This window comes from Acanthisitta chloris, unplaced genomic scaffold (assembly GCF_000695815.1).
Source record: "Acanthisitta chloris isolate BGI_N310 unplaced genomic scaffold, ASM69581v1 scaffold18344, whole genome shotgun sequence".
Classification (NCBI taxonomy): Eukaryota; Metazoa; Chordata; class Aves; order Passeriformes; family Acanthisittidae; genus Acanthisitta; species Acanthisitta chloris.
In genome coordinates this window covers 20,405-32,813 of record NW_008667833.1, presented here as the reverse complement: position 1 = coordinate 32,813, position 12,409 = coordinate 20,405, and the positions used below count along the sequence as shown (strand labels likewise).

The window sequence follows — 12,409 nt, the reverse complement described above, 5'->3', positions numbered from 1 at the left end:
CCTGCTGATATTTGTGTGCACAGATGACATAATTCTTCATTAATGTCCTGTAATATTTATGACATCACTTGTTAGAGTGAATTTACAACATATTGTGATCAAACATCAGCTTCATAAGTCAATCTATAAATACAAGTGTTTGGCATAAATTATTTACCAAAGTTCCAAACCTTCAAAAGGCCCGTTAATAAGGCACGGGATGCCTTGCAGCTACCTGACTCTCACCAGTGTCTCTAGATGGAGTCTTGCATAAGCTACATATGTGGTTCATGAATAGGTGAAATAAAGTGGATCTCATCTCAATTGTGTATTGCAAAACAGAATTGGTAATACAGAAAAGGGACTGTCAGTGCAATATCCAGCAAACTTCCTAATCTTCAGCTCCTTTGCTTTTAACCAGAATTGCTCATACTGATGTTTTTTTCAGCAGTTGGATTTTTTTTTAGTATAGGAATATCTTAATATCTCAACAAGCTAATTGAAAGTAGAACACAGTGAACAATTCTCACATCAGTGTTTGACAATGCTAGGGAAACAGAAGTATGATCTACCTCGGTGAAAGCATATTGGAATCTAGTAAATTAGCATTATGAAATTGGTGGGCCATACAACTAAATTAACCAGTGCAAGCAGACAGTGGAACACACAGGAGCAGTTTGCTCCGAACAAGAATAGGTAATAGTTTCCTTGGTTTTGTTTTGGGGTTTTTTTTAGTAATAAATACCTTTGTAGGTACCAAAAGCATCCGCAGCTTCTTTGTTACAGATGAAAAGTATTAGAATTTGAGGCATATCCAATGACTTAAAAGAGGAGGAAAATAGAAGATGAGTAAAACAGAAATGTTCATCAATTTGTAATGAAACAGCATAATCTATATACCTGACCTTTTGTAACAACAAAAAACAGGTACATTATTACTGAGAAAAACAGACTGTTATGTGTTATACTGTGATTTTAATGATACTGGTGATAACAGGAGGATCCAAAAGTAAAATTTAATGAAATATTTCAGAAGGGTTGCCAGGAGAAACTCTTTTCAGTGTTGGAGTTGCTTATAGGAATGGACCTTTAGGGAAAGTGAATGATCTCTTTTGGTAGATGAGTGCTTCTGAGCAACCATATGCTTTGTTTTGAGGGACAAATATACTGTGAAATTTGTTCCTAATGCACTTATTCTCTTAGAAAATAAAATTATTGAAAGAGTTTAACATGCATTCCTGTTTTTCAAACACAGTACAAAGTGAATGTGTCACTGCAATAAATAGATTCTCAACTGGGGAGAAGGGGGTGCAATGAATAAAACCTGATTGGGAACAATGTCTTGAATTTGCTCATATATTCTCTAATAAAAATTCTTCTAGCTAAAAGTAATTGCTGAAATATGTTATTTACTTACAATTTATGTTATTTCTTCTACAGAAAATACCAGTCTGCTAACTCCTTCACTGTCTCTAAAGTAACAGGTAAGTATTTATTTCTTATAAACTCACTACTACTTTATGTTTATTCTAAATAGCCCACATTTTTTTGTTTCCGTTTTGCTTTCTTCAGTTCAAGCTATCACTTGTGAAACAACAGTGGAACAACTGTGCCCATTTCAAAAACCAGCCTCACACTGTCCAAGGTAAAATTCTTTTAATTTTATTAACTTAAAGTGCTGTCATATTTTCTGTCAGTTACTGATTATCTTAAGTTGGCATTGATAAAGGTGACAACAGTAGCTGTAGAAACAAAGTCAGAAATGTTTACCTGATATTTTGGGTTTTGGTCTCAGTAGAAGGCCAGGTAGGTAAATATGATCTGCAGGCTTTTTCATTAATAGAATCTTTTTCTTTTACCCTTAAAGATCCTGTTGCTAATCTTAATGAAATTGTCATTGGTTGGACTAAAGACTGTGAATAAAAATGCGTTTTTATTTTTCTTTGTCCACTATTATATCTGTGCACCTTGGGCAAAATATCTTTTATTACAGTTTATTTACCCATGAAAAAGAAACAATAGAAGGATATGATACAGATATTTATTGTGGAAGTTAATAATTTGTTTGGGAGTTCTGGAGGAACTGGATTTTAAAAAAATTAAAATATATATGGTTAAGGAAAGGTGTGGTCTGCAGGTCAGTAAACAGCTCTAAATATCTGTGCCATTTCTTTGAAGCCTATATTTTAACTCTTTGAAAGGAGCCTATGCCACAATGTTTTGATGAATGAATTTGGTAACAGTTCTTAAAACCATAGATGAGTCAAAGGTAAATGCGCTGTAGCATGATTTACCGCAAACTAAACTGGAGATATCCACAGAATTACCTTCATAGCAATCCTACAGCCAATACAGGAAGCAAGTACAAAGCCAGAACTGCTAGGAAAACATCCCTTCATGTAGCACTTGGGTCCCTGTACTTGTTTGGTCTTTGGCTATGACTCCTGACTTTCTAGCTGGAAGATGTGGAGAAGTAAGCTGAGGAGTGGAACACAGGAATGGATGGGTACAATCTCATACTTCTCGCTTTTTCTTTTATTTCTTCATTATTAAAAACTACACTTGCTTCATTAATAGAAAAATAATGTCTATCTTTAGGAAAATTAAAAAATATAAGTAAGGTTAAAAGTTACTTCACAACAGGAGTGATTCATTCAAGGTGCTGTGCATGCTCTTAACTTAATTCTGATAATGTAGTCTCAGGAATTGCAATCAGTAATCAGCTATGACATTGATTACACAACCTCATTTTCCCTCTCACATCCTAATCATAAATCAGCAGGCCTTCAACAGGTCTCTTTGACATCTTGCTTCCTTCTGACAAAAGTGTCTTTTTGAGCCCCATTGGCCTGTTTTAATTATACATATGAAAAGATTCCAGCATGCTCAAGTGAGCATGGATAGCATCTTGGAGAAGAACACTTGCCCTGTGTAGGGTGGCTGCCAAGTCATCGGGTCATGATCCATTTTTTAAACGAAACAGCTTGGAGTAGATCTAGAGTCGACTGACAGTTCTTCCTTGTAGCATATTGCAATTAGCAAATAAGATGTTTGATGTCTTCTGTACTACTGTTAGCTTCCCACATGGTTTTCCTGTGCATTTTGAAGCTATAGCATGCATGAATCACAGGAAAGTTTTCCTAAAAGGTTAACACAATGGAGTTGAATGAAGACAGTCTTTGTTTCGGTAGCTTTCTGATCTAGAATCACCTAGGAATCTCATTACTTTCCAAAATTTTTCATTTTAGCCACAGATGCCAATGTTCATCTTCATTATAAGTTGCTAAATTGGCTTGTATCAGCAGGTCGTCAGCATCATGGCAGGTCCTCGCTCAGATCTGCCTCTTCTGAGAAGGTATTAGCTGTACAGTTTGTATAGGATGCTGTAGAATCAGATAAATTATAGAAGAGTGAACAGTCTCACTGGTTTTTTACTAGCCTCACATATGTTGAACAAGAACACCGTCTGCTTATCCAAAGGGAATAAGACCAGACTTGCTAAAGTATGATTTTAAGCACTTCATTATTAACCTCAGCTTATATCAGCAATGCTTTCACCCATATGATCAAAGCCTCAAAAACGACAGCCTTTTAATAGCAGTATAGACCCATACGCATGCATCGTCAACTTGTTTTACACTCAATAATGCTGACATTGAACGTGATATAGTAATACTCTGATATTCTTCCTAACTGTATGTGGTTTATTTTTGATCTTTCAGGGTGTATTGTCCTCACAACTGTATGCAGGCAAATCCACACTACGCTCGTGTAATTGGTACACGAATTTATTCTGATGTAAGTATTATAGAATGAAATATAAAACCCTATGAAAACTTGTAATGTAAAGATAATAAGAGAGAATATAGATATACAGTTTTCCTTCATATGCTGATTTTTCACAGTCTTTTCAAAAGTTCTTTTTCAGCGAGTCCCGTTTAAGTTAATAGTACTCAGCTGCTGAAGATATGGGAAGTATCTTGTCCTGAAAACACTTGTTGTGTCACATGTGTCAGAAGTACTTTCAGTTTAGGAAGATAATTGATGTGAGCACATGGAACCAGGTCCTTAATGTGTATAAGAGAGACAGTGAAAATAAATTCAGGCAAAGTCCATTTTGTAGAACATAATTTTATCTCAGTTCTGTGGTTGCAGTCAAAGGCTACAGCCCAACTTTCCCAGCGAGATAGAAAAGGCTTTGTTGGAGGAGAAGGAAGACCCAATTTTTTTTAAACTTAGACAGGAGAACAACTCAGAATATGCACTTTCTTTGGCTGGAGAAGTCCCAGGTGACTTTAATTAGTATTATAGTGTAATGCTTTAAAATTATTTTAGATGTACTATCTCATTATTCATCTCCATTGTATAGAAATGTGTGCAGCCATACTGCTTTTAGGAAAAATTGGACATAAATAACAGGTAAGAAACCAGGGATGGGTGCCTTCTTATCAATTTCAGATCTTGTCAGAGTAGATATTTACACTGAAGCTGCTATTCTGGGTTGTGTTTGTAGTACATACAGTATAGTGATAAAGGAGATAAAAAGGCATGGGCAGAGCAGAATTCATTTGAGTTTTTCGGCGTGTCTACCTCACTGTGCGATGAATTGCCAAACAGAGATGTCTATTCCTTTCCATTTCCTACAGAAGGTTCCTGGGGCATCTAGCTCAAATGTAGGTAGATGTGTCCTACCTGTGTTTGTACAGGTATTCCCATTAATGGTATCAGTATTGCAGTTTTCTACAATGCTCCTTTTTGCCAACATTTAAATTATTCTAAAACTAGGTTACTTTTTATTGATATTTCCACTAATACAATTAGGCATTGTGTGCATTATAATACATTATTGAACTAGCTACAGGTGAAGTATTTATAGAGAATAATCTGTTTAATAAGTGTGTCCTCTTTTGCAGTTTTTCATGTATTCACAGACAGGTTCATTCATAGATGTAAAAAATTCATTTGCTTACTTGTCAGAGCAAATGTATTTGAAATTGCAGTCTGTGATCTACTTGGCTGATTCCACAAGATAGATTTTTTTTTGTGACATTCCTTCAAGTTCATATATATGTCTGTGGCTGTATGCATATATGCATGACTGTTTTTTTTACATTACTATTTAGGCCTCTTGGACTGAGTAAATGAAGAAGATTTTGCAAAGACGTTAAGGAAAAAAAAGCAAATAACATTAATAGATGTCGCTAATGCAAAAAATATGTTGACAAAATCATTTTTATAGTATTCGTGAGAATCTAGTTAAACATTTCCTTTTCTGGCTTTGGTCTGATTAGACATCCATTCTTAGACTTATTTCATATTTTATGGTGGCTTCTTTTCCTCTCTGTTCCTGAGAAGGGTTGTTTTCTGGCTTATCAGTAGTGCCTCAAAGGATTTTTTTCGTCCTATTCTTTTTAGTCTTTGACATTGCAATGACTGTCCCTAACTCAATTGAAACAAAATCTCCCATTATTTCATCCTCCATTCTATCTGTCTGCTAGTGATTGTCTCTTTGTCTGTGGCAGATAAATCACAGCCAAGGTTCATATAGCCAGCCATCTATAATCTTACATTTGTGGGGAGTTTTCAGTAATACACAACCCTCTGCATTCTGTCCAGTCTATTTTTAAGTTGATGGCTTTTTGTTCCACTTGTCTGGAGGCAGATTGCAAGCTCTTTAAAACAGAAGTATCTCTTATTCTGAGTTTATGGTGGTATTAGGATTTTCCTGGCTAGAGCTATTATGGTATGAATAAGAACTGTAGTATGTGTCATTCTCAGCAGACAGAAATACATTTACTCGTTCTTGATCTGTCCCAAGCACATTGCTACCTTTGTGTTTTGTGTCCTTGCTGGCCCCACTGCTGAGAGCTTCCACATCAATGCCTTCTCTTGTTGGGAGACCAGGATAAATGAGAGTTTCCTCCTATCTTGTGCTGAAGACCTGGTTCCGTCTTTCAACTTCAGATAATCCATTTTGTCTAATTTTTTTGAGTCTTATTTCTGGAATTTCAGAATTGTGTCATGTTGACAAGCATGTTAACAATATCTGTGTTTTTAAAGCACTTTTCAATATGACCTTATTTGTGAAATAAAATAAAAAAATTCACAAGAACTGAATCATGTCAGGCCTGACAAGATTGTCTGATCTCTGTTGAAAAACAGGCACCTGCCTGTATAGAGATTTTCCTTTGTTGTTGCTGTTAGTCCCTGGAATATCAAGGTACCAAAATCTAAAAAAACAGAGAGAAGGAGAAGCTACAGTAGTTCCCTTGAAAGTTCTTTAACTTGTAGAGTTTTTTTGTAAAACTTTATTTTAATGGACACATCTTAAACCTGTATATGGTAAAAGTTCTTAACTTCCAGTTGCCTTAGAAGAATTTCTGAAGAGATTAAGGTTTATATTTATCCTGTTATTTTCACAGTAGGGAACATTTTCCTAATGACAATCTCCTATCACTAGTGACTCTACATTATTAGCGTTGATGGTGCAGTTGTACCAAAAAAATGGTGCTGGAGATCAACAAAGAACTTCTATCTAAAGAATTTGATGGAATTGTGTAGTTTTATAGTATCTGAGGACTTTGGTCATATTAATTTTTGTTTCAGTAACCATATGTGGAAATATTCCCTAAAACTTGTGCAAAAGTATTCTTAATTCTGTGCTGTGGTAAGGCATAATGGATATGATGTAAAAAAGGTACTAAACGATTCTGTAGTCCTGTGACAGCACGTTAAAGATGTTTGTGGTTAAAATGCCTTTGCAGAGGACTGTGCTGTGGTAGATATTTGCTGTTTGCTGAGTATCTGAAGAAGGGAAATAATTAGGCAACTTGATATTCAGATTCTATGAGCTGTCGAAAATCTAACAAATTTCAGAGTGTTCACAGCACAGTAATAGAGCAGGGCCATATATTGCTGTATGAAATGTTTATACTAACTTTAAAATACTGCTTTATATCCTTTTGAGTTTGTTTGTCAAAATTAGAGACTAACTCAAATGTCTGATGAGGCCTTCCAGAAAATGACATAAGACTGCTAATATAAACCACCAATAACGTGCTGAAATTTGTAATAGACATTAAGTGTGAAATCCTGTTCTGCTTAAATCAACAGGAGGCTCACCTTAACAGTTCAAGAAGTGTGATCATGATGATAGAATATTATTAAGCATAGGAAATATTATGGCATCTGTAATGGAATCTGATTCCATTTAGATTAAGATTGCTAAAACAGTGAGAAATTCTTGAAAGATAAAGGCAGATAATACTTTATTTTAAAAAAAGTTCTGCATATATTGATAAAACTATATGCATCTGTTCATATATATTCTTACAGGCTAGTTCATAATTATGAATGTATATTCTATTCAGAAAGTATGCACATTTTCTCCAGTCTCATCTGGAAAGCAGCATCAGAATATCCATTTATTTTTCATCTGAAAATAGCCTCTGAGTTGGCCTAATCAGCCCCATTCTTCTCACCTCTCTTTTTTCACATATCCCATATAAATGTCTTTCCTTCAGATTTGAAATATTATACATTAGCCTAGCCATACTTCATTGATCCAGTAACAGTTGTGGTACCAACCCTAACAATGACTCCAGTCTTTGCTGGAAATAGTTTGCAACAAGTAGTCAGCCTCTTCTGTCAAAATCTCCATTCCATGACTTTTCCTTTCCTTTTTACTTGATTAGAAACTTCCAAATAAGATTGGAACAGGCAGTTCTTAGCTGCCCTCAAATGTAGTTATGAAGGTGTCGCCTTACCTAATGATGTAAAGGGCATAGACTTTCAGTTACTATTACAGAGGTGAAAAACTATGATCTTTCTTTTTGTCAGTTGTATCTCTAGCATTTTTTTACATTTCCAATGTGAATGGAAAAGAAAGTTACTATTATGCTTGGAATGAATAATATTCTTCTAGTTCTTCATTGTAGTTAATTGCTTGTAAATCTCGTCTTTTGTTTCTTTAGAGTGTAATCCTGTATTGCAGAGGCCATTTTTTCCCCTTGGGTATTTGAATTTGCACATGATCAGTCTGCTCTTTAGCTACTCCCACAGTATGAGTAAGTAAGGGATGCTATAATCCTAAGAATAAGGCATCTATTACTATTCAGGATATAACAGAAGTCTTGCAGCCTTGGGAGGAGGAAAAGTACAGAGGAGCATAAATGGCATCCCTTCTGGCATATTCAAAAACTGCAGCCAGCAGTGTGGAAAGAAAAACCCCAAAGCATCTCTGCAAAGATTATTTTCATAAACAATTTCAGATCTTTTCTGCTTTAAATACTGTAGCATTAAAAGACAAACTATATAATTGAAAGACAAACTATACAACAGTGAAACTGGCAAGTCCTGTGCTTGGAATGAGAGTAGGAAAATCATTGCTATTTTAAATTCCTGATTTTTTATATAGCATTGAGATTACAAAACAGCCATGGTAAACAGATATAAATTATTCCAATTATAACTGGAAGAAATACAGTTTTTGTTTAAATAGTGGTCTGTGTGACCAGCTATTGATATTTATATTGGCTAAGTTTTTTACGGTTGCTTGTGGAGGGACCTATTGCAGTGAAGATTTTCCACAAAACAACTTGTCTCCAAGTAGAGAATCACTGTAGCTGGAACTGTGCTTTACTGTGCTATGTATTGAAATTGGGACCTACTTTCTGGAGTATCTAAGGAGTTTAATTCTTCTGGCAATTTTTAAAATGTTAAAAGTGTAGTACAGGTCTGCAGGTTTAAATCAATGATTTAAATTAAAGTTATCATCATCCTTTTGTGGATATTATTTATGCTTCATAGGTTCGTGAGAGGAATTGGTGACCAGAGAACGTTGGTTTCAAGCAGATGAAACTGCTCTTAACTTCACAGAGAATTTTCATAGAATCATAAAATACCAAGTTGGAAGAGACCTCAAGGATCATCTGCTCCAACCTTTGTTGGCAAACCATGGTTTAGACAAGGTGGCCTAGCACCCTATCTTAAAAGTATCCAATGTTGGAGAATCCACCACTACCCCGGGGAGATTTTTCCAATGGCTGATTGTTTTCATGGTGAAAAATTTTCCCTCTTGTGTGCAATAGTTTTCCCAAGAGTAACTTGCACCCATCACCCCTCATCTTTTCCATGTGACTCCTGTAAAAAGGGAGTCTCCTTCTGCTTTGTAGCCAGCCTGTAAGTATTAGAACATGGTGATAAGGTCTCCCCTAAGCTTTCTTTTCTCAAGACTGAACAAATCTGATTCTTTCAGCCTTTCCTCATATGGAAAGCTTCCCAGTCCTTGGATCACCTTTGTGGCCCTTCTCTGGACCCTCTCCAACCTCTCTGCATCTGTTTTATAGCAAGGACCAGAACTGAACACAGTATTCCAGATGTGGACTGACAAGCACTGAGTAGAGTGGGATAATGATTTCTTTATCTCTGCTGCTGATGCCTTTGCTGGTAAAACCCAGCATCCTGTTGGCTTTCTCTGCCTCAGTGGCACACTGTTTACTCCCCAGATCCCTTTCCACAGAGCTGCTGCCCAGCTGGGTAGGTGCCTGCAAGCTCTGCATTCCTGAATCATGTATACGCACTCCAGGTGTCTTTGTTGAATTGCATAAGGTTCTTGTTAATCCACTCTTCCAGCCTATTCAGGTATTCCTGCAGGGTGGCTCTCCCTTCCAAAGTGTCCACTTCCCCACTCGGTATCATTGGCAAACTTCAGGTAGACTTAATCCTATTATTGAGTTCACTTATGAAGATATTGAACAGTGTTGGGGCCAATACTAATCCCTGGGGGACCTCACTTGTGACAGGTTGCCAGTTTGAAAAGAAGCTATCTGACACCAGCCTCTGAATGCTGCCTGTCAGCCATTTTACCACCACTACACAGACCCTTTGTCTAGACCATATTACAGGAGTAGGCTGTGGGAAACCATATCAAAAGCCTTGGAGAAATCCAGGTAGACAATATCCACTGCTTGCCCTACATCAGCCAAGCAAGTTACTTTGTCATAGAAGGCGATGGCATTTGTCAAACACTCTTACCCTTGATGAGCCCATACTGGCTTTTCCCAATCGCACGCTTCATTTGACTCGTGATGACCCCCAGGAGCATTTGTTTCATAACTCCCCCAAGGACTGAAGTAAGACTGTTAGGCCTATAATTGCCTGGATCCTCCTTTAATCCCTTCTTGCAGATAGGGGTGACATTAGCCTTCTGGTCATCTGGTATGTCCCCATCTCCACAGCTTCTCAAAGATTAACAGAGAGTGGCGCCACAATGACATAACCAGCTCTCTTAAACACCCTCAGGTGGATGCTGTCAATTTTTAGAGGTCAAGCTTCTGTAAGAGTTCATGTACCAACTTCAGCACTGATGGTGAATCTGTGTTGGCATCAACTTGGATTTCTGTTCACAAGGCCTGGGGCCCAGCAGTGCTGCATAATTTTGCCTATGAAAAGTCTGCGGAATTATAACCTGATTTAAAAATTCTTCTTTTGAAGCAATTGAAGACTTTTCACCTCCGACTATTTCCTCATCCAATGTTGAGGAGATAAAAGCCATTAGTCTGCCATTAATCCTCTGTCATAGCAGAGGAATGATTTTAGACCTATATCTTCTGTGTGATGCTCAGATTATACCTTTAATCAAATCAGCTTTTAGCATTTATCCATGCCTGGATAGGAAATTGTGATGTCCCCTTTGAATATGGATCATTTCACTGCTGCTTAAGGTTTTGGACATAGAGATGGAAATAAGTACAGTTTATTCCTCACCTTTTGGGGTAGGACATTTTACTAGAAACATGACTGCATGTACTTTTGCGTTCTATGGTTCCCTGACTGGAGATTAAACTGAATCTTCTGGTCTGTAATAATTGGCCAAGGTTTGGATTTTATTACCTCTCTGTTGTTGAAATGAAAGCTGATAGATTCTTTCATTTTGAAAAGCTCAAGAATTCAAACATATTCCTGATTTTTTAACTGAAATAGTCTGAAATAAATTATTTTGGGGTCATGCTGCAGGTGATTTTTGAAGAGGCAGTGTATGTATTCCTATAAGTTGACGTAATTCCTATGAAACTGATTTAAATGTGTAAGATTAATAAAATTAGTCATGCGATAAATAGAATTATTTTACATTTCCTAAGCTTGGTTTAAATGTCTCTATGTGTTTTCTTCTAAACAATTATGAAATAAAAGGATGAATGAAGACTAATCTTTTCCTCATTCTTTCTTAGATATCCAGTATCTGCCGGGCAGCAGTACATGCTGGTGTAGTTCGCAACCAGGGCGGTTATGTTGATGTTATGCCAGTAGACAAAAGAAAGGTGTATATTGCTTCCTTTCAAAATGGGATATATTCAGAAAGGTACAGAGCCCATTTTCAAATATTACACTTTACCCTTCGCCTCAATAAGATTTACAAAGTCTTGCATTGTGTCTATTTGTACCTGGGACAGTGCTAGAAACCGACCAAACCGGCCAAATGTGTGATTTACAGAGCTTGTGTAACAGCTGTGGTGACTTTGGAGAAGCTGTGGTGGCAGAGGTGCCTGCCTCCTCTAAGCTCATAAAACATTACTGTGAAAAGCTTCTTACCAAATAAAATACAGCTCTTGTTTGCTTTGCTGGTTCTGTTGCAACTAACACAATATTTGATAAGAAAATTGCCTTTACTTTCCTAGGGACTTTTTAAAAATTAGCATTACTGATGCAGGTTCATTGGTTCCTGATGAACTGTTCATTAGTGATTTACATGGTATTGAACCAGTGATCCTGGGCCATAAATAATATTCACAAATATTAAAATTCCCAATCATTGAAACATATATTTAGTTTCTTTTTTTTTAATAGTTTGTCTGTTGTTAACAGTGTTTCTCTGAAAAAAAATGGAGATGCTGTGAAAGTTCATTTAGTTGTATTCAGTGTATTTGTGCATTGTAGGATAACACATGGCTGCATGTTGCAGATTAATTTTAATCTATGAAAGACTTCTCCAGGTTCTAAATGAAGAAAGAGAAATTATCTTTAAAAAATTGTACCACTCCTTTAGTCCTGTAAAGCCACTCTTTTAATCCTGTAAAGCTAAGAATTATTGGAACCTGTAAAACTATAGTCTTTCTAAGAAATTGTTGGGAGAAAAAACCTCCAAAAGTTTCTGCAGAGAAGTAGGAAAAGGTAGAGTCTTTTTTTATTGTTTTTAAGGGGAATGTCTACTCTCTTTCCTTCAAACCTTTCAGCAAACCTGGAAGCTTGTAAAATAATGTTCTTTGCTTAGTGGATGACTTATTTTACTTATTCTTTGACTTTCCCTATGGTCATCCACTTCCCTTAGAAAAGGTGCTTCCTTGCTTACTTTTTTGTTCTCCATATAAATCTCCTCATCGAGTAGAGATGCAGCTAGGAAGAGTGTTGCTAAATTAATCATTATTTATAC

The 12,409-nt window shown here is 36.4% G+C and overlaps 1 protein-coding gene across 1 annotated transcript in view; it reads left to right on the top strand.

The window, feature by feature from the left end:
• The window catches only part of CRISPLD1 (cysteine-rich secretory protein LCCL domain containing 1), a 20,852-nt gene that overhangs the window by 6,776 nt on the left and 1,667 nt on the right, over nt 1–12,409 (top strand). Inside the window, exons 9-12 of the mRNA XM_009072689.1 lie at nt 1,420–1,463; nt 1,552–1,624; nt 3,702–3,777; nt 11,211–11,341. Coding sequence (XP_009070937.1) covers nt 1,420–1,463; nt 1,552–1,624; nt 3,702–3,777; nt 11,211–11,341 — 324 coding nt within the window. The remainder of the gene's footprint in view (nt 1–1,419; nt 1,464–1,551; nt 1,625–3,701; nt 3,778–11,210; nt 11,342–12,409) is intronic.